Source organism: Hydra viridissima, unplaced genomic scaffold (assembly GCF_058129835.1).
Source record: "Hydra viridissima isolate aposymbiotic clone 2 unplaced genomic scaffold, HvirCarnegie_v1 scaffold_2, whole genome shotgun sequence".
Classification (NCBI taxonomy): domain Eukaryota; kingdom Metazoa; phylum Cnidaria; class Hydrozoa; order Anthoathecata; family Hydridae; genus Hydra; species Hydra viridissima.
The window spans coordinates 7675276-7698596 of NW_028324301.1; the positions used below are offsets into that span (position 1 = coordinate 7675276).

At 28.2% G+C, this 23321-nt stretch overlaps 1 protein-coding gene across 2 annotated transcripts; it reads right to left on the reverse strand.

Moving 5' to 3' along the window:
* Window positions 1–5162: 5162 nt before the first annotated feature.
* On the reverse strand, window positions 5163–22102 carry LOC145180762 (TBC1 domain family member 1-like). Of its 2 annotated transcripts, none has more exons than XM_090080633.1 (17): window positions 21966–22102; window positions 18371–18761; window positions 17901–18234; window positions 17495–17778; window positions 16159–16248; window positions 15586–15709; window positions 12268–12362; window positions 11625–11732; window positions 11437–11547; window positions 10580–10855; window positions 10375–10429; window positions 9219–9344; window positions 8820–9137; window positions 8238–8389; window positions 8063–8155; window positions 6593–6790; window positions 5163–6018 (listed from the first exon to the last, which is right to left on the reverse strand). In XM_090080633.1, exons 2-17 carry the CDS (start codon window positions 18758–18760, stop codon window positions 5485–5487), a joined length of 3288 nt encoding a protein of 1095 aa, XP_089936759.1. In that variant the 5' UTR covers window position 18761; window positions 21966–22102; the 3' UTR covers window positions 5163–5484. The 2 variants fall into 2 exon arrangements, with proteins under 2 accessions (XP_089936759.1, XP_089936760.1); XM_090080634.1 differs by having other exon boundaries at window positions 17495–17754; window positions 21966–22100.
* Between the last annotated feature and the right edge of the window lie 1219 nt (window positions 22103–23321).

The following is a 23321-nucleotide window of genomic DNA, read 5'->3' on the forward strand; positions in this document are numbered from 1 at the left end:
TAAAAGCACAGTAAAGGAAAAAAAAATTAAAAAATTTTTTTTTTGGTCAAAATTTTGGGTCCATGAACCCTAAAAATGGACTAAGCGCTGCGATAAACAGCCTGTAAACTAATAATGGTATGATCATGAAATTTTCACAGCTTTTTAATATCAGATGATTACACTCACCCTGCCAAAATCAAATAATTTAACAAACTATTGAAGCTTTTGTAAGAAAACAGGTTTAAGGCCTAAAAAAAAGCCCTGAAAAGGCTTAGAACCTAGACCTTATTTTTAGAACCAGTTAACTAACATGAATAATTTTGGTAAGGTGAATGTGCATATATATAATAAACAACTCCTGAAAATTTCAACACAATCAGACAAACCAATCTCAAGATATTTATCGCAGCGTGCTTAAAACTCACATATTGAGAAAAACAATTATAATGATTTTTAATGAAAAAAAAATTTTTCAATATATAAAAAGGTCAAAAAATTATTGAAAAACAAAACGACTTGAGCATTATTGAAAACACAGAAAAAAAAAAAAGTGAAAACTCTGATATTTGAAAAACAGTTAACCAAAATAGAATTATTCAATGAAAAAAAGCTTGAATATAAAAAGATAATATACAATAACTACGTTACAAAATATAATAACTGCCTTAACATAAATTTAATTTTAAAAATAACAAAAAACTAATATCTAAAAAACTCCTGCTTCATAAGATACACCTTCACTTTCATTTACTTTATCTGTAAAACCTTTTCGTTGGGCACAAAGCAGCTTTCTTCTTTGTTTTATTGAGTCAAGCGACTTCTTTTCCATCATCTTTATTCTTTCTTGGTCTATTTTGGTACAGTACTGAGTAGCAAATATACCTGGTGTAACATTTAAATTTTCAAATATGTTCAATATACCAGAAATACCATCATTAAATGAAATTACTGCTGATGCAACACTTATTTCTAAAGTGGTACGGCAAACAAAAATCTCTTTAGGACAACGCTTCTAAATGATAGCCTTAATAGATTCATTTGAGTTTTGAGTTTTGCCATGTAAACATCTACTAAGAAGCTTATCATCACTAAGGTCAAGAAAAATGGGTTTAATTTTATCCCTAATAATAATTGGTATTCCAGGTTTTTCCTTGTAAGTTTTTGTGTTATTAATTTTATCACACTGATATTTACACAAAGAGTCATTAGTTTGAGGACACATATAGTGTCGTAATTCCAAACTCAAAGCATCTGAGCAGTGAAACAAAACAGCACCAATTGCTTTTTTCATTTGGTAAACTGTTGAACCAGTACTTTTACGCACTGCATACCATAATAATTTTGAAGTTTATTAATAAACTTATCAGTTAATCGACCTTTACCTCCTAATGATTTGCCATCTGCCAACTTGGTTTTGTCGGTGGATTTGAGTTTACGTAGTCTATTACCAACTCGTTTTTGCACATGTCCTACACATTCTAATTTTTCAACAATCAAACCTGGGTAGGGATCACTTTTTAAAACCTCAGCATATGCTTTGGAATCCCCATCTCCAATGTAATGAGTATATCGAAGTCCCCTTTTGTCTATAGATTTCATAAAACAATCTACAATTCCGGAAACTTCCATAGATCCAGCAGATCCTTCGTGATTAATTAAACAATCATGAGTTTCCAAAAAATTTTCATAAAGTTCTGGATCGCTATCTTTTCTTGATTCCCATGATGTACAGGCATTGCATATTTTTGAAAGAACTCGATAGTCAACACATTTCCCTGAGTCACTAGCAATAACAGTAACAACACCATTAAGTGAGGAATGACCCCTTTTTTGCCAAGTTCCATCACAGGAAACAACTACATCAGCTAATACATTAATATCAAAATCATTTGGTTGGATATTGTTGTTAAGATATCGAAATTCATTTGCTGCATTTTTCATTTTCACATCAGCTACACTTTGGTATATCATATGAATTTTATCTTGAATATCATTAAATGCTTTTATGTTCATTGGAGGAGGTAAGTTCATTAGACCACAAAATTTTTCCAAACTAGAATGACCTTTTCCTATCTCTCTTATGGCAACAACAGATCTATAATTTATTTCAAATGGTGACATTCCTGGACCTTGCTTTTCAATCTCTTTGCTAGAATAAAAAGACTGTTTCCAATCGCACGAAGATGTTGTACAAGAAATGTTTAAAAACACAGCCAAGCCTTTCTTTTTTGATAAATCAGTTGAGATTTCAATTGAATTATTATGACATTGAGGACAATGTCCAATCAAAGTAACAATTGATTTTAAAATGTCTGTGTCAATAAGTATAAAGCATGAAGGCAATTTATTTGAATCATTATTTTTTGCATTACTATTTTTACTGCTATGTGATAACTTTTTTGAAGATGTTGATGTCAAGATATTTGATTGAGTTGAGTTAGTGATTTCCAATTTAGAAGTTAAATTGATGCTGACTGTTGATGCTGAGGAAAATTGATTTCCTCTAAAGTACTTTTTTTTGAAAATCCTGTTACCACCTGCTTTCCTTCTTAAATTTGAATCACATTTATTTTTTCCCATAATAAAAACAAGCACGAGGCACAAAGTATAACTCAAAGCTGATTTTTCTATAAGTAATATATGTAAACATAGTAATTGTACTTAAAAATCATGGCTTATTTAGGAAAATAAACATGAAACAGTTACTGGCACCAGTGTCAAAAACTAAAAGTAAATGGCGCAATATTCTAAAACGCCTATTTTCTAATATAAACAACCCGTTACTAAGGCCGTTGCTAAGAAAATTATTTAACTTCACTGTGAAACTTGCTATTTTAGAGCATTTTTAAATTCACTCCCTATAATGATCTATATATATTTAGAATGTAGAATGTTTGGGCTTCAAGAATATGCAATTTTTGAAAAATCGATTTTTTTAATTTTTTTTAGTATAGGACCACCTTAATGGTGTTTCAAAAATTTGTGTTTACTGTAAAACAAGTTGTTTTTTTAATGCCATTTTAGTGTGAACGTGGTATTTAGAAAGATTTGTGTTTCATAATAAAGGGATAAGGTTTTTAAAACATTTAAATCTGATTACATCAAAATTGAGGAATGTTAAAGAACGAAAGTAGCATATAAAACCTCTTTTTTTTTGTTTGCGACAACTAGTAAAAACTGTTTTAAAAAACTGTTCGTAAAGCATTATCTTTAAAAATTGTTAGAGATGAAACTAAATAAAAAGATTTTGAAATTAGTGAAAATCAAAATTATGTTTCAAGTCTGCCTCAGAATGATTGCCGTCAAGGTCAGTCTCATTAAACATACACACATGTACAAAACAAGTTCTCTCGCCTCGATGGAAAAAAAAAATATCAATACTATGATTCCAACTTTTCAAGTGATAGAAAAATAACCTGTATTTTTAATAGAAAAGGAGACCTACTTTTAACTTGATTGTTTATTGCATATTTTTTTTTTTTTTTTTCTCAATTTTTGGAAATTTTACATTTGGGCAATAAAAAAACAAGGTTTAAAAAAGGTTTTAAAAAAAACAAACCACTTTATTTTCAACATTAACATCCCATTTAACAAAACATTTTCCGAATATTTATTATTTATTTTAACCCTTTTCACTTTTATGTTTAAAGTTAAAAATTTTCTCTTCATTTCCTCTCACAGCTTTTAAACCTTGTTCCATTCTTATCTTGGAATTTGTAAGAATATTTAGTGTGTTGGCTGTCAGCAACCTCTCCAGCTTCTGCTCTTCTAGATAAAGATAAACATATTTTTTCATCATAGTAATGAATTTCTATATTCACCCCTCCTCTCAGAGTTAAAGTTACTTACTTTGGAAGTGAAGACATTTACAATTCTTTAAAAAAAGAATGAACGAATTATAATTTCACCAATGTAGGAACTTAAAATTTCTCTGTTATTTTAGGTTATAAATGAAGCAAGTATACCTAACATATACAACATATCTTTTCATTGAAACGTAAGAAACCAGAAAAAATCGGCTTGAAAATCAGATTAATTTAAATGTTCATAAATGTTGAATATTACTCTAATTTTTAAAAAACCTTCAAAAAAATCTAACTGAATTTCAATCATTTTGATTTGATGGCTTCAGTAGCACACTTGTTGTCTGTCATAATATTACAAAAACCATTTTTCATTTGTTTTTTATTTAAGCTAAATCAAGCTTCCTTGAGTTTTAAAATATTTTTAACGAAAAGTCAAAAAATATTAGTTCCGATGGTCCGTTTTTCGTCATCACATACTAAAATTTTTGCTAAAAAATTGTGACTTGCAATCGCAATATTTAAATTTTTAATGCGCGTTTTTTTCTGGGGGATTAATTCTTAACAGGAGTATCTCTAGGAGGCTATTTTAATTACTGAGCGATTTCCTGATACGGTTTCTCTCAGTACTTTCTTTGACAACAGCGTAAAAGATATTCCGTTTTTAGTTACTTGTTAGTTTTTGACAAAAGTAAATACTATAATACTCATGTTATTTCGTAGAATTTTTTTTATTTTTAAGAAAGAACCATCATGCAACACTTTAAATCCAGCAAAATCTGTGTAATTTAAGCGGTGTCATTTATCCATTTGAGCTAAGTTTATTATTAACAGAATTAGCATCGTAACGAAATTGAAAGTTGACGAATCAAAAATAATAATTATGATCTTATTTCAATAAGAACCAACAGGAGATAATTTCGCTTAATATAGAAATATTCATAAAAAAATGTGATTTCTTGCTTACATAAATAACTAGTTTTCGACCGTCAGAATTTGACTTTAGTGTAGATTTCAATTTTTAAAGATTTCAGTGCAGTATATATTATACCTATAAAACAAAACAACGGCAGACGTTAGATGATGTCATGTAAAAACAACTGTCTTCAGAAACAATGACTTATAACAGGAAATCAATAAATCTTTCATTTTTAAAAAGCAAACTATATATGATTTTCTTCTTTTCATTGAGTTTCTTTTCATATAGTAAGTTTAGCAAAAGTAAGTTTAGCATAGGTAAGTTTAGCATAAGTAAGTTTAGCAAAACTCGCCATTTTGTGTTGCCATTGTTTTCCTACTAAAGAGGAAACCTAAAACTAACGCTTCAAGCATCAACTTTAAACTGTAGTGATTTAAAAAAACAAAAAGACTTAGAAATGCAACGAGAAAAATTAAAAAAATACAATCTTAAAAAAAGCATTTAAAAAAAATTAAACAACGTTTTATAAATCTCTTTAAAAATTCTACTTTAAAACTCAATATATTAAAAAACGTTAATATCAAGTTACTTTGCTTGTTATTAAACACAAATAAAAATACTGATGATATTTTTCAAGCGTTGTTTTAACAGAAAGAGTGAACAACTATGTGAACAGTTTTTGGTACCAACTTAAATTTCTCGCAATTTTCTCGTCAACTTAATATTCTTTATATTCACAGTAACGGTCGTTTTTCACGATAATGCGCACTCCTTTTATGTTCACATTAAGTTACTTTCGTCAGTTGTGACAAGTATGAGCGGTTTGTTCATGTCTTTTATCGGAGAAACGCCGTTGCAAAAGGTAGCTGTCGAATCGTCTGTTTTATTTACATTATTAGCTTGAAGCAAGAAAAGTTGATGCGTCACTTCGCTCAGCTTTTTCTTGTACATGTTTCTTTCTTTTTTTGTTTCTAAAAATTTTGTTTTTAATAAGCTAAGCTCTTGATTTGCATTTAAAAGTTCTTTTTGCATTCTCGCAACTTCGCTCTCAAGCTCCTTATGCACAACTTTTTGCCTCTCTAACTTTTCTTTATTTTGACGAATATCAATCATTTCATCTTCTAAAAGTTGGTATTCAACTTCGTAAAGATGAAGCTGTGAAGTAATATTCATATTTAACACGCGATTACAAATATCATCGGTATTACTGGGAACCTTTTCAGGCAAAGCTACTTTAAGATAATCAACAATAGTTTCAAAGCTGTCGCATTCCAAAATCTCATTGATATAATCACCAACCATAACCAACGCAACCTTAATATAAATTCTATCATCGGTTTATGAATAGGAATTTTACATCGTTTTGTTTTAACATTTTAATTTTTTTTTTTTCAAATAAAAAGTCCTTAAAAAAAATCAGTCCTTAAAGAAAATCAGTCCTTAAGAAAAGTTAGTCTATTAAAACAAAACGACCCTTAAAACAAAATGGTCTTTAATAGTCAGTCGTTAAAAAAAAATCAGTCCTTAAAAAATCAGTTCTTAAAAAAATCAGTTCTTAAAAAAATCAGCTCTTAAAATTGTCTTGTTAAGTTTTACTTCAATTTAAATAATAGAACTTTTTTTCCAAAAACTGAATCTGAAATGTAAACTTTCTGTTTGTGATTTTATAACTAAATTAATGACACCGAGTATGCCACCAAAAATATCTCTTATTTCCTATCTCTGATGATGAGTTTGACTGCTTTAAAATGTGGGGTTGGTCTATCAGTTCACTTGTTCTTTGGTACAAGTGAGCTGTACTTTGCTACAAATGAACTGAGGGACCAAAAAAAGTCATAATACACTTTACAAAAAGTACATTGATTGATGCATTAAATAATTAGTTAACCTTAAAAATGACTTCCAATCCTTGCAGTAATAACATATCCATTACTTTTGAAGCAAAACCAATAGGGTACTGTGATGCATACAATGTCAAAAACCATGGAGCTGCGTATAAAGTAGGCGTAACGTCATTCAGGTTTAAGTGTTCATATAACGTTGGATAATAGTCATGAATTAGACGAGAAAGTTGATAGAGTTGTTGCTAAAAGACACCAAGATTCTTTTACTTCGTTTACCTATCATGAAGATACTTATTCAAAATGTTATCATCATATTCATCATACTTTTAACTATGATTATCATTTTTCATATTGCTTATGGTATAACTATCATATTATAAATTATTAATTACATGACTATCATTTTATAATTATCTTTAATTATACCATTATTTTGTAGTATCGATTATATGATTATCAATTTGTATATGATTATTTGTTATGAGTATCATTTAACATATTATTATGAAAGATGTAGCCCTTGAGCCTGTGATGTCAAGTATTTTTTTTACAAGCCTTAACATATTATTAGAGATTTAGCCCTTGAGCCTGTGACGTCAAGTATTTTTTTTACAAGCCTTAACATATTATTATGAGAGGTGTAGCCCTTGACCCTGTGATGTCAAGTATTTTTTTTACAAACATTGAATTTCATCTTGATCTTTTAGTATTAACTTTATCTTGAGTACTAACCCTGAGGACACTGGGCTTAATCATTTTCTTGGCCTTGAACTTTTAAAGTTAAGCATTTGAATTCAGCTTTTCCTTGATTGTGTATGTAAACATTTAATTAATTTCAAAGTCTAGTATAAAATAATTTTATCTATATTGCTATGCCATATTGGTTTGTTGTCATAATCAAGTTTAAAGTTGCAAATTTAAAAAAAGTTAATTTACTGCTATCATATTAAATAACAACAGTCAGCAAACTGTGGTAATTATCATGAAAATAAAAACATTTTTTGGTTCTTTTTATTCAATATTAATAGAAGGGGTGAAAATATGCAGCTTTTTTCTGTGCTTCTTAAAAGGGTAGCAAAGAGGCACATTAAATGGGTATTTTATTAGCTTTTATTTTTCATAAACCCCTCAATGTTTAGTGTGCTGGGCTAGTTGTATTGATCTTAGCTTTGAACTTGACCTTTGGCACTGCTCCATGACTACTCTTTAATTATTATTAGTCATATAATAATTGTTATTCATATAATTTTTTTACATACTATTACTAAATGCCTTATAAATATTATATACCTTATAAATGTAACTCAAAAAATATTAAGAATAATTTAAAATGTTCACAGGAGTATATTATTCATACGCTACTTTGAAGTATTCATTATGTTATCATAAAATAAGGCAAACAGGTGCCAATCAATAATTAAAATTCCTGCTCAATGCAGAAATTACAATTACACCATTTAATGGTACTCAATTTTGTATTTTTTTGCTTTAGTAATATCTACATAATCATTTACCTGAACAGCATTCATATCAGGCTTATATTGATTACGGATTTGCAAATCAAACATTACATGACAAAATGATCGGTAAGCATCCTCCTCATTCATCTTAGAAATACAAAATTATTATTTAAAGTATTTCACGAAGCAAAGAAAGAATGAATATGAAAAAGACTCTAAACTCACTTACATGCATCAGGAATAGTCCAGCCACAAAACTCAAACCTTGACAATAACCTACTTCTCTGTCAAGTATAGAGTAAGCTTTTAGAATATTAAATAGACTCAACTGTCCTGATCCAAGTCGAGCAACAAAATGCTCATGAGTAGGAAATGTTCGACCTAAAATTTAAAAAATGAAGACAAATAAGCATATATATATATAACATATAATCAAAAAAATATTTGATTTTGTGCACCTATAATTATTACAGGGTTTTTTCTGATAAACAAATCTTTATTAAAGAATAAAACCATTAGGTTAGTGCAACTCATGAAAATCTACAAAACATTAAATTGGGCTCTAAATTTAAATCCACACAAATTAAGGTACTTAAAATTCAGCAAACTTTAAAAAGATTCATTCCAAAAGTCATTTTTATTAGGAATCATTGGATAGTTGCATTAAATTTTGAAATAAATTTTTTAGATTTTTTGTAAAATAAAATAAAACAGATTTTTTATCAAAGATACAGGTATCTGTGATCTTTCCTAAACTTCTTAAATTACCATTATTTATAACTTATATAATTTCAATTAGAAAAAATCTCACCTAAATCTATAAGAATAGCATGCTGGTGAGAAGTGTTTAATCTTAAAAGGCTTCTATAAGATTCATTTTTCCAATACTGCTCCTCTACACGTTCTGGACAGCGTATTGTATATTGTTTGATCAAAAACTGCCACACTTCTCCACGTCGAGCACGTGGTAGTCCTCCACGCACTGCTTCAAGCAAAGAATGATCATCAACTTTTCCGGGTTTTTTCTGAGCCAACACTTCATCCCAAAATACTGCAGACACTCCTGTAAAGCTTCCATATTCTTTATATGAAAGCTTTTGACGACGTTCTTCTGATGCAGAAATTTTTGCTTAATGCAAATTTTTAAAATGTTATTTTCTTGTTAATTAACTACTAACTATAATTAAAAATGAATATTATAAATACATGCCAGCTAGTGTTTTATTTTCTTTCTCCATACGTATAAGTAAAATCTGGTTTCCAATAGCATTTGACCATCTCAGCTTGGCTCTAGTATTTGAATTCACTTTATCACTATTGATTTCAATTCCTGATGCTGAAAAAAAAATTACATACATTTAAATTATGTAGCATAATCATTTTACACTGTGCAAAAAGAAGAATACTTTCTAAATAACTCCTTTACTAAACAATAATTTTTAAAAATATTATCATTTAGTATCTAACAAGCTCTGATTGGATTTTTTTTATCAGAATTTTTTAGTATATTATCATTATTTCAATGATATTATTGCTATCCCTATTATGATCAACTAAAAAAATGTTTTAGCATAGTTTTTTACATTAAAACTAACAGATAAACATTTTTCTTTTAAAGACATGAAATAAGAAGAAAATTAAAAAAGAAACGAAAAAGTTTATTATAACAAATAAAAACAAAGAGAAATGAATGGAATTTAAATCTTTAAATATTTTTCCACAAAAAATTTTCAAATTAGTTAAAGCTTGCTAAATAAAATATTAAAACTAAAAAGTTTTAAAAAAAAAATTATCTTTACTGATGGAAAAAGTCTGATAATAACTTACCTACAATAAATTTCTGAAGCCTATTTTTCTGTGAAAAACAGGTAAAAACTCTTTTTTTAAAAAATATCATTTAATAATGAATTGAAAAATTCAACAAATGTCATAGAACTACATAAATGTTTATCAAATAAAAAGGCATCCTTTTTCCTTCCAAAAGTTAAGAAATAATGTATGAGACTTTCCACTTTCATTTAATTTTAATAAATTGAAATGGATCTTTTACTTATATAGACATATATATCTAAATATCTGGCATACATGTGTCAAAAAAAAAACATGTGTCAAAAAAAAAAGATAACAAGCAAAAAAATGTCATATTTAAAATCAAAAAAGGGTTTAACAAACTGAAAGGAAATGTAATGATGGTGCTAACATAATTCACAAAGTTTTCATTCAGATACATTTCATTGTTGTTTGTGACAAAAAAATCTTGATAAAAATTTCAATACTATGTAAATAGTAAAACAACTTTAACAAACAATGAAAAATATGATAAAAAATTTTAAATAATTTATACATAACAAAAAAATTAACCTTACTCAGTGAAGTAGAGGAATCTTTACGAGATGGTGTAACAACACTGTGATATATATCCTAAATTGTAAATACTAAGTATTAGTTGAAAAAGAAAAAATATCACAGAAAATAATGCCAACTCTTTATATGCATGAAAATATTAGTCCCCATCTGCATTCAATGACTGCTTTGAGTAAAACAGTAAACTAATAATTTACTACAAAACACCTGTCTCCAAGATGGTCTTTTCACCAGGTTTCTTTTATTAACAGTATTCTTTTGTTGGACTGCTACTTCATTACAGGCTTTTTCTTTTACCACACCCTGCTCCACTGTATTTGTCTCCTTATTCAATTCAAACTCTAGATGTTTTGCAACTAAATCTGGGGTAGATGGGCAGCTCATAGATGGGTGAATAAATTGCCGACGAAATGGCATACTTAAGTCCTCTGAACTTTGATTGCGACGATTCAATAATGGTGATCCGAGTGACACATTATTTGGCTAAAAGTAGGATTAAAAATTATGAATACTTCTCTCAGCAAAAAATTCTCTTTTCCGAAGTACATGGTAGCAAAATTTATGTTATCCATAATAAACAAAGGTCTTCTTCAGGCATTTAGGAACAGAAGCTTGTTTCATTGTTAAATAAAAAGATTAAAAAAGTAAAATAAAAATATATATGATTTTAAATTTAGTTCCATCCAGCTATACTTTATACTCTAACTATATATAATATTATTAGCATTAAAATTTTTACCAATGAAATCTCAGTACTAATGTTTAAGGAAAAGATACCATTAGAAAAAGTGCATGTTAAGATGCTCCAGCTTATAATGTATCTACATAGGGTAATCTGTTTGTGGATAGCCCTAGCTCACTAACATTTTGATACTGTCTATATAAATTGAAATTTGCATCTATTTTAGAAAATACAGTGGGAAAAAAAAACTGAAAAAAAAACTTAGTAAATAAGCAATTGAATCTACACAAAGAAAAAATATATTATTTTAATAACTTTTTTAAATTTTATTTTTATTAATTTATTTTCAGCTTTTTTATTCTTAATCTTAAACAAAAACTACCTTTTTAGTCCCAAAATTCTGCAAAGATGAGGTAAATGTTTTCTTGGCTTTTTCAAAAATATTTGATGATTTTGAACGATCTCGATCAGGAAAACTTTCACCAAGAAGTTGCTAAAATAAAATAAAAAGCTGTAATCATAAACCTGTTACATAATATTTTTAAACAGCGGAGAAATTTAATGTTTTACCTGGACATTGTGTGAATGTTTGTGTGCTTGCTGTTTTTGGTCAATAATTTTTCTGAAAATATTCACACTGATTTCAAGCTCCTCAAGTTTGCTGGCTGGATTTTCATCCTATTTTGAAGTATATATTTATACTGAAAAATATCAAACAAAACAATAGAAATGACTCAAAAAATATATTCAAACGAAAACTAATTTTTTTGAAGAAAAAATTTGATAATATAATTTATGTACTGCAAGTGAATTACATAAACTAGCATTTGATAGCTTTGTTTAAAAGGTTTTGCATTTAAATCATAATTTTAAATATTTTGGACATACTTCATTTATATTTAAAAAGAATTTCCCAACCAGAATATATTAATATACATTATTTGTAAATTATTGTTAAAAATGCATTTGCCAATCATTTCACACAATACATGTTGTTTGTTGCAAAGAAAATTTTTTTAAATCTATAACTCATTTATAACTCATAAAAAACATCTTTACGTAGTTATTTTATATAGTTTTATAGTATACAGTTTATAGTAATTTTATGTTAGTATAATTTTACACTTTATATAGTTTTTTATAAGCCTGCTAAGAATGCCATTGAGAACATTAAAATCCTTAAAAAAAATCCTTAAAGTAACATTATGCTTACACTTATTTGACTTGCTATATGTAGTTGTTCATATTCAGACATGCGACTTATGGCATCTTCTAAAATATTCTTTTTTTCCTCCAATTGAGAAGCACCTGTAATAGTGGGAAAAAACATTCAGATTTGTTATTCTAGCAAACATATTGTAACAAGTAATTTTTTGAATAATTCTACTGTAATTTATTCATTTTATTACAATTAATAATAAACTAAATTAAATGTAGAATAATGAAGCAAAAAAAATAATAATAATAATAAAAGATCATTTTAAGTCTGTTCATAAAACAGCTTTTAAGGTTAAGCACAAAATTGGCTGTTTAAATCAAATTGAACTTTACACTTTTAGGTAGTTAGTGAATGTTGAATACAAAACATTGTAACTATTACAATTGTAATAAGCTTAATAATTATTACATTTCAATACACCGCCCTCTAAAACATAAGCAATTTTTTAATGACTCATGTAAAAGAGCATCTTTTCTTATCATTTTCCTTAAAGTAATTTCTTTTTTGAGCATGAGTTCATGATTGTATAAAATTTTATAAATTTAGTTTTCATGTAATTTTGTAAACAAAAAATTACATCCATTTTTATGAAAAGAACTGAAACTGCAGAACTCCAACACTTTATAACTACTAAAGAGATTACTAAATTATTAATGGAATTTTTTACTCTTTTTTTGGACCATGAAACCTCTTTTTGGCATAGACCTAACAAGTTTCTTAATTTTTTCTTGTGTGATCTCATTCCACATGACTTCAATAGCTTTATATAGCTATTTGGCATTTTTTAACAGTGCTTTTTGTCCTAGAGCATGTCTAACTTGGTGCCATAAATTTTCAATCAGATTAAGATCAGGTGATTGAGCTGGTCATCTTGTTAGCTCAACTTGATGTGTTTTGAACCATTATTTAATGAGCCTATATCTTTCAGGTAGTTGTCTTGTTAAAACATCAATAGAAGAGGCATATTATTATTAACATTTATATCCATCAAATAAATAGCATTATTATTGATCCATAATGCTATTTATTCAATAGATAGGTCCATTCCACTAAAACCAGAAAAGTAATGCTAAACCATTTAGGATCTAAAATATTTACCTTTAGGTCTATGTATCTTCAAATTCCCAGCTCCCAATATTCTTTTTCAATCATTAATAGTCCAGTTTCTATAAGCTTTTGTTAATTCAACTCTAGCTTTTCCATTCTTTGAAAAAATGAAAGGCTTTTTTGCTGCTCTGAAGCTCAGAAGTGCTGAAAGTTGTAACTGTCTGCAAATTTATTTTTGGACACTTAAAGTTTTAGGTTTTAAGCAGTATCATTAGTGTTGTTTAAAGGATTCTTTTTGACATGATAAATAGTATTTGTCAGTAAATCAACATGTTTTGTGTGGTTACCACCTTGATGCTCTGCTTCTAAAAGATTGCCTTCTTTTAATTGCCTAATTTTTCGATTATAATGGAGTACTTGGTGGTAATTTTTTTTTGTTTAACTCCTTTCTTATAATCAAGATAACACATTTTACTTGTTTCCTGCCATTATAAAAGACCTATATTCAAAAAAATTAATTCTAAGAAAGAAATTCCTAATATTACAAAGCTCTTATACCAAAATATCTCAAAACTGTGATCTCAAGTCAATATCACTGCTGATAATATAACAATGACTGGAAAAATGAACACATAATTACTTTTTTTGCAAGTAGAAAAAAGCAGCATACAAAGTTGTCTTATGTTTTGGAAGGCCATATTTTTACATAAAAATGAAAATACATACAAAGCAACATATCTTATTCATTTTCAGGTAGTTGAGTTATGTATAAACTTTTCCTTATGTGTTATAGTAACAATTTGATTCCATTTAAAGAGATTTTTTTTTAGAACTATTGCTGTAATCAATGATTGAAGTTTAAAAAATATTGTTAAAATTGTTTACTTGTATTTTAAAGGACAGTTCTTTAAAAAGTAGAACAGTAATTCAAAATTTTGTCAGCTACATCAAAAATATTCTTAACTGTGCGTAAAAAGCTCATTTGGAATGTGATTATAAGAAAGCCAAAATTATTTTGTGATGATGAGAACCTTAATTGCACACTCTCTTTTTCTAAACAATTCCCAGTAGAAAATTTAACCTGGAGAAAATTTAAATCAGTTCATATTAGTTCAGTATTGCAAGATTATATTGATGTACAAGTTGACCGGTTTTGTAAATTGATTTCCTATTTTTTAACTGGAAAGAGTAGTTGAATATTTTATAAAAGATGTATAAATCAAGGTGTATTTTCTACAGATTTATAAATTTGTTTTCTTAAATTTTTTAATATACTTTAAACAGCTAAATGTCTTGACTTATACATAGTATATATGGTATATCAGAAAAATCTTTCAATAAATACTTTTTTTTAAATTTGTTTTTTTTTTTTTTTTACATTAAGTCAACATGAGTTTTGCTAAAAACAATGTTTTTGCTCATTTTTGTTGCAAACTTGTGTTAGAACAACTCAGAAGCTAGTATGAGTCCTTCTGTAGTGTTTTACAGGATTGATACAATATTAGAATATCTGAGTTACTGTATAATATTCATAATGCTGCACATAAATTCATTTATAACATATATATACTTTTTTTGCACCACGAGTTTATGATTTTATTGTTGAAAGGTATTTTCTTGCAACCAATCATGGCAAAAGCCCCTGTGAGTGAATGGGGTGCTCTGTAATGCATTTTGTAACAAAAACTAGCAAACTAAAAATATTTTTTTCTGTTAACAGAAAATTTAGCATTAAACTGAGTCTAGAAATGAAATGTCTTTCATTTAACACAACCTTTTTTCACAAAAAAATAACAAATAAAAAGCTGTATGTACTTTATAGCAACTGTATTTTTTTTAGTAATTCAGAAAATGAAATTTTGCTTTCAAACTTCTTTAAAGAGTTGTTAAATAATTTTAAAACTGATTATATTGAAAATAGAATGAAAAAGCCCTTTGAAACCTTAGTCTCTAAAAAGAGGTTCAAAACATTTTCTTTACTACTTATCATGTTGAGTACAACATTTTCTTTAGTTCTTATCATTAACTTCAAAATTTACTCAAACTTATTCTGCTAAAAGTTCATTTCTAGTAAACTTCTAAATATCATACCTCAAGATTGTAAGGAAACAAAAACTCAAATTTTCATAATTTTCATAATTTTCATAATTTACTGATATATTCAACTGGTGAAAGTTTCATTAAAATCTTAGATAGTGGCTACAAGAAATCTACTACATGCTGCTTTTTATGAAATGGATATGATTTGACTTTTCAATATATTACCTTCAAGTTTTGCACATAAACTGTGAAAGATTTGCAGAGGACATATCTCACATAAGGTCAAATGTGCTGAAGCCTCAAGTGCTTCAACAAATGCTTGCTTCATTGACTTCATCAATATATCTACCTATAAGATAAGCAGTATATCTATAAGATAAACAATATATCTATTAGAGAAGCAATATATCTATAAGATAGGCAATAGCTTACTTAACATTTTTCAGAAGTTGTCAGAATTTCTATATAAAATTTACTGCAACACAGTCTCCTTTAATCTTTTAAGATTACTTATTATGATTACTTATTCTAGGAGAATATCTTTGATGTTTAGTGTTTATTTCTTATCTTTGATGTGTTTATCTTTTATAAGATCTATTTTTATTGTCATATAATATGCTTATGGCGTAGATCTTTAATACAGGCTTTTGGTGTAGATTTTTAATACATCAACATGCATCTAGAATTTGTTTTAAACTGTGTGTATTTTATAAATCTTTAAAAAGAAAATAGTTTATTGCTGCTTTTTGATAAGATAAAAAACTTCAAAAATGAATTTACTTACAAAAATAAAATTACCTTAATTTCAGATTCTCCTTGGAAAATATAGCACACGTGATTTCCATTCTCTCTGCAGATAAAAGCAAAGTGATCACTCCTTACTTCTCCCTAATGCAAAAATAAAACTTCCATTAATATATTTCTCTGAACGTTTAGGATTATAACCATTCAGATGCAGTTTATATTTAGATTAAAATATCAGGTCATTATCATTTAAGTATCCCATTCTGAGATTTTCTTAAAATTTTTCATAACTCCCACTTGTTTCTAAGTTATAGCATATTGAAAAACATGATATATTTAAATATAGTTGAATAATTGGAATGAAAATTTGTACCATGCCATTTTGAATGTAGAACTAAAAAATGAAGTTAAAAAATGATTTTTTAGTAGAATTTAACTGCAACTAGGTTTAATTTTTGGATCATTAATGTAAGTCTTGAAAACTAAGACATTTAATATATTAAAATGATTTTATAGAAAATTTCATTCTGGTACTAGTCATTCATGTTGAGTCATAAATGGTTAAAATGTTTTTGGTTTTATAGGCTCAAATAAAATTCACTTCTTTTAAAGTGCTTTATATAAAAGATTGATTTTCAATCTGTCATAATAGAAATCTTTTCTCTTTAATGCCTTTTAGATAATCAAAGTATCTTTATAAAGTTACTGAAAGAACATTTTCAAAATATTTGAGGGAAAGATAAATTGGCTTACACTCACATGAAAAACTGCTCAGTTTAGCATACAAATTGTGCTTTTTTTTGGTTTCAGAAGCACTTTATTTCTCCTGAAAAAAAAAATTCTTCTTGGTAGAGCTTTTAGCAGAAATTTAGTTACCCCGTTGGTTTGAAATCAAAGTGGAACTTAAGTGAACTGAGGGGCCAACCCATACATTTAAAAAATGCTGAAAAAAAAAAGTTAGTTCTCTTTAATGTCTTTTGGAGTGTTGCCCTATGCATTGTCGTTTATTTTAGTAAAGTAATATTATTCAAAATATATATTATCATTCTAAAATTAAAATAGCAAATTTTAGAATTTATGAAATTTAGCAAAATTAGTGTTGATCTTGAATTAACATATTGTGCAATCAACTTATTCAACAAATTATGTTTAACCAAAAAAGTAATTTGACTATAAGAAAAATGCAACATAAAAAGTTTATTAATAAAATAAAATCATAAAAAAAAGTTTCTTAATTTTACACTCCCTTATAAATACCACACCTCTGGATAATTTTTATCATCTCTGTTATCACTATTTAAACAATATTTACTTCAACAACTCAATTTCCAGTTAAGTTAAACCATGTTGTCAACCTCTTCTTTACATAAATGTTTAGAAAAATGGCTACCTTTGTACAAAATGAAATGCTTTTGATCTTTTTCTCTAGAAGCAAAGCCTTTGATTCCAAACTGAAAAGTGAAACAGATGTCTTTGAAATTTGTAGAGTAACTAGTCTTGACTTGACTTCATTTTGAATGCTGTTTAAGGCAAGGGTGTTATTGTATGGGACATTCTGGTTGCAATTAATTGGAAGCATATTATCATCTGTATCTTTACTATCACAACTAACAGACCTCTGTCGTGCCATTAACTGAAAAGGATTCAAATCTGAGAATCCAAAGTCAGATTCATCTGTTAAAAAGTATTGATTAAATTAAACATTAAAAAAACCAAAAGAAAAAGAAAAAAGATAGTAACAAAAAAATTAAACTTTTGAAACTTAAATGGTCAAATCAGGAATTTTAAAGACAAACCAGATTGATTCTGTGTCTTTTCCAAAATTGGTCCAGTAACAGATCGTCTCTTTTTATATAAAATATCAGACTTTTGAATTTTGTGTAACTGTAATAGAACGTCATCAATAAACTTAGGAGGAGCTTGCGGCTGTGAAATAGAAACTTTTCCAATGTAGTAGACTGAATCTTGAAAAACAGCGTCTGAGGCTGATGTCAAAACAGCACCAGAGGAAACTGTACGATGATGATTAATTTTTGAGGGAGATGATTTTAATGTTTGATCAAGACCAGGAGAAGGAAGTTTGTGAAAACCCAAAACATGTGTTTTCAATGATGTAAGAAATTGTGTTTTCTGAAATGGAAAAATATGCTCTGTTAGTTTTTATAGGTGTTCCTAATAAAACCCAAGAGTTTAACAATTTAAGAATTTTAATCAAGAGTAAATTGGTTGAGCAAATAAATTTAACAAGAAAAAAACAAAGCAAAACCTTTTCTTCTGAATCACACTTGAACACATGAAAATAAGAAGCACTACTGTCTGACTTTCCAGTCACATATGCCAAATAATCATCCAAATCACAGTTTCTCAAGCGAGATAACCGATAAATGGAGTCAAATAAATGTTCTTGAATTATATTCAGAGGGTTTGATTTATCAATGATTAAAAGTTTTACAGCTGATACTTTTGCTGTGACAAGTTTAAATGTTTTTTGATTTCTTAAAAGGTGCTTAACCAACCATGGGAAAACATTTGGTGTATAACGACGATCAATAAAGAGTGAGCCATAGAAAACTAGATCAAAAATATCAACTAGGTTTTCTTTAAAGGGCTTCTCCAGTCCCTCGTTTTGGTGTATGCTTTTTATTGTAACAGACATTCTAAATAAATATTTCTCATCAATATGAATGCTGTAGCATCTAAACAATCAAATTAAATTATAAATTTGTTTGAATTAAGCAACCTGCTTAGCTATAATGTATAAATGTTGTAAAAATAAATATATAAATTTCAAAACTCTGTGTTTTTATATTTTATCACCAAAAATGTCAAGTAAATGAAATTGGTAGGAATTGGTGAAATTTGTGCCATGTAACAATTTTCTAATATTTTAGTCATGAAAGTTTAATAATATCAAAAAGAACAATTTTTAACAAAATGTAATTTTATTGAACTTTTGGAACCATTTATGTTAGAGCATCTAAAAAAAATTTGATAAAAAAAATTTTTTTTTTGAAAGTCAAAACGTGGAAAAGTGGAACCATTTACAAAATGTAAATATATCTTACACTAAAAATTTTAAGTCTCTAAATTAATTCTAAGAAAAAAAAAGGTCTATTTGAGCAATTTTTAAGAAAATTTGGCCCTTATTGAACTATTCATCAAAGATTGATAAGTTGTGGAGGCAGCCCAAGTCACAGAGACACATATTGTCTTTTAACTGATGATGGTAACTGCCAGGCACCAATTAAAAGACAATATGTTTCTGTGACTTGGGCTGTAGTTTTTTAAATTTTGAGTGTCCATAATGAAATGCAGCCAATATCAAATTGAAATATTTTCACAACAGCACTTTCAATTTACTTTTTTTTTACTTTGGTATTAATGGGAAATGTAAACAAAGATTATTCAATGTCTGGCAAAGAGATTTCAAATCACAAAAAAGTCCTACAATTTTACTTAAAAAAAAAACCACTAGCTTTATTTACATTTCACAATAGCATAGGAAGTAAACATTACATGATCAAAGAATAAATTATCAGATGCTTCAAACAATGAAAAACTATTGATAGAAAAACAGGAAGCGGTAAAAATTTCAAAACAAAGCAAAAGTGAGAAACATCAAGATTTCAATTCTCAAGATACCAAAGCAGTTGTTGAGAGACTTGGCAAAAAAATGACCTTGACAGTGGATATCTATATCAAGAAGTGTCTGAAAAAGAGATTGTTACCTTTTGTCAAGTCACAACATTTCTACACTTTTTCAGATTGCCCTGATTCTTCCTGGTTATAGACACTTAAGAAAGAGTGGAAAACAAGTGATTTTACTTGAGAACATAAAGAAAAAATGGATTTATGCATCGAAAAAAGTTTCGAAAACACTTTTGCAAGCTGCAATTGCTATTGTGAAGATAAAAATTAGTATTTTGAAATCAGCAGAATTTCATCATGAACACTTGATAGTCTAGATGATGAAGTAAATATCAATATAACATCAATCAATTGACTGTGAACACTCTGCATTATTGCTTAATTATTTCTAGTGATGATGTGCATAATGAGATTTTATTTCATGATACTGCAAGAAAGAGGAGTTTTATCTGCTAAGATTTTCACAAACAAATGGAGAAATATTCATACATCAAAAACTATGAATATATTTTTTTAAGTTTGCTTATGGCTGATTCATTTTTTTATCCAATATTTTACATTAATTTTGCACTAGCACTAAACAGATGAACTTCAAGATAAGATATCCTCTTGCAACTAAGAGGATTTATCTGGTCTTCTCAGTTGCAAGGGGATATCCTATCTTTTAAGGTCAAATAGTACCAGCCCCTTGGATAACTTAAGATCTAACTGAAAGCAGCTACAAGATAGAAGTAAATGACTTTTTTTAAAAAGAGCAACATCCTTTTTTTCATTCGCAAGGATAACATCTTCACCCTAATCTGGAGTGAACTAAACAGGGACAAGATTCCAAAAGGAAGATATCAAATTCCTGAGATATTGCCTCCAGGGAAACATTGTCAAAATGGCAGCTATTGATACAACATTTCAGAGAAATGTCAGAAAGGTAGAGGAGAATTTGAGGATTTTGGAGAAGCTGCAAACACAGGAGGAAAAGCTGTAAAACCAGGAGAAAGAGAAAAGGAAACTAGAAGAACTTGCAGATAGAAAGCTGAAGGTTTCTTGGGACACTGAAGTGACAGTCTGCCAGATTCTGATAATTCTTTTGTAACCCCAGCAAAGAGTCAGAGGATATCAGGTGGTACAAGTCAGACTTCAACTAAGCATGGATGAACTTTTTCACAACTGGATCCCAACCATGCTGATATATGACACTGTTGTGGAGTAGCACAGATTATCTGGGAGTAGAATATGAACAAAGCAAGAGTTCTAAAGTTGGTTATGTAAATCAGTATAATAGTATAGGGATTTCAACAAGTAATGAGATGCTTTCAGTGTCCTATCACCTGAATCTGGCCTTTTGGATTTCCTGCTTGGAATCCTAAAGATTGAAAGTTTCAACAGAAGTAGCCAGCCCATTGCTATTCTAATATCTTAGAGTAATGTCTGATTAAAAAGTATTGCTTAGTCAAATCATTGGGCTGTGTGCCAAGACAACAGCTAGCAACAGAGGGGAGGAAAAAGGAACCATAAAGAATATTGCAGATCATGCCTAAGGGAAGTCTGTTCTCTGGCTGATGTGTAGATACCACATATACGAGAGGCATATGGCTCATATTATAAAGGCTATTCTGGGAACAACAAAAAGTCCCAACAACCACCTCTATATGAAGCTACAGAGAAATTGAGAGGATTTTTATGTTTGATTAGTCTTAGGATGCCTTTAGACCAGGTACTATGTTGCATTAGCTTGCCTTTGAGACTAAAGAAATTCACACAACCGCTCTTTAGAGAGATGCTTTCCAGAGGAGGAGATTATAAATATCTCTCAGCCAGCTGTGTGTATTTATTTATGTGTAAAATTTATTTATTTTTTAACACTTTATTCTTCAATCAAACTTAAATACAAATAGATTGGTAAATTTACAAAAAATACCTATTACATTTGCTAACTGAACAGAAAAACGTTTCAAAGTAAATAAACAAAGGCAAGAGGTCTAAAAACACACAATAAACAAACAAAAACAAAAAAAAAAAAAAAAAAAAAGAAAGGTGACAATGATAATTTTCCCACAAGCTGATATTGGCTACCTAGGTAGATATCGTAATAGACTAGACTTATCTCAAATAAATACTTTATACTCAAAATAAGTTTTCTACTTTTAAATATATATTTTTTAACAGCCTAATCACTATAATTTTAAAAATATATTCATTTTATATAAATAACATACCTGGATATTCCCAGAAAAAAATTAGCAATTTTTTAAAAATAATTTCATTAAAAATGTTTGTTAAAAATATAAAATTTTAAATCCAGTGTAAACACGTGCGACGCTACTCCACTCTTTTCGATTCAGTTTTCTTTTTAAAAGGAAATTTAACTTAAAGACATAAATCGGTGCCACAGACAAAAGTTTATTTACTTTCCCTACTGTTTTTTGTCGTACAAATAATACGATCCGTATTTTAGTAAATGAATGATATACAGCTCGAATCATGCGCTTAAAAGATAAAATAAGTAAAAGATACAAACAAAAACATTAATAATTTTTTTAAACTAATATTTCGAGGATCTTTGAAACCGATTTCCGATAGTTTAAAGTATCAAAATTGAGTAATATGAAAAAAGATGATTTATATAAAATCTAAACAAGAACTTTTTAAACCTTTTAAAAAAAACTGAATCTAGAAATACTTTTCTTTTTCGCTTTTACTTTTAATTCGCAAATTCTTTTTGAACTTGAAAAAAAAATTATTATTTTTTTTTTTTTTTTTTTTTTTGTTAGCAAACAATATTTGCGCTACTTCTAATACTTCCAAAGACTTTTGCTTTTGCTGTGTTTTTTATTTGGTTTATTAAAGAAAAGCAAGCTATTGAGATTTTTTTTTAATATTGATTTCATCATTTTCAGTTCAGGAAATGAGTTTGTAAATTGAAAATTAACACATAGAAACTGAAAGAAACTGGTTTTATAAAGATAGAGTAAAGAGCGAGACTACCTTCAGATCAATTTATAAGCTGTCGTTTACTTAAGCATTTACATTATGATCTAATATATTTATGGGACGATATTATGTCAAGGTAAATAATAGCCTTTAGTCTTTGCGTGTACGTCGTTAGATATTTCTGAGCTTTCCAGATTTTCCGGGTGTTTACTGAAAAATGTGATAAAGTAAAATGCAATTGTTATGCAGTGAGCTGTAGCTCAGGCAATGTGGTCGCCTTATAAAGACTTCCTAAAAACCGATTTTTTTTAGAAGACTTTTTCTTACTCCTTTTACTTACAGTTGCTGGAAATGATTGTTTTTACTCCAGTGACCCTTAAAATGCTCCTCTACTATTAAAGTTCACAAGAAATGCGAAATTTAAAAATAAAGCTTTGTTGTGACTTGCTATTAGTCCAAGGGGTATGGCTAGAGTTTTGATTAAGCCATTTGGCTACTTAATCAATAGAAGCACGCACATAAAAGACTGCATCAAGTCACGATTGTTCCCTATATTCTGGCCAACATTATTCAGGAAACAATTACGTATTTTGGCTTGACTTTACATCATCGCATTTTGCAAAAAACACTATTAATTACTT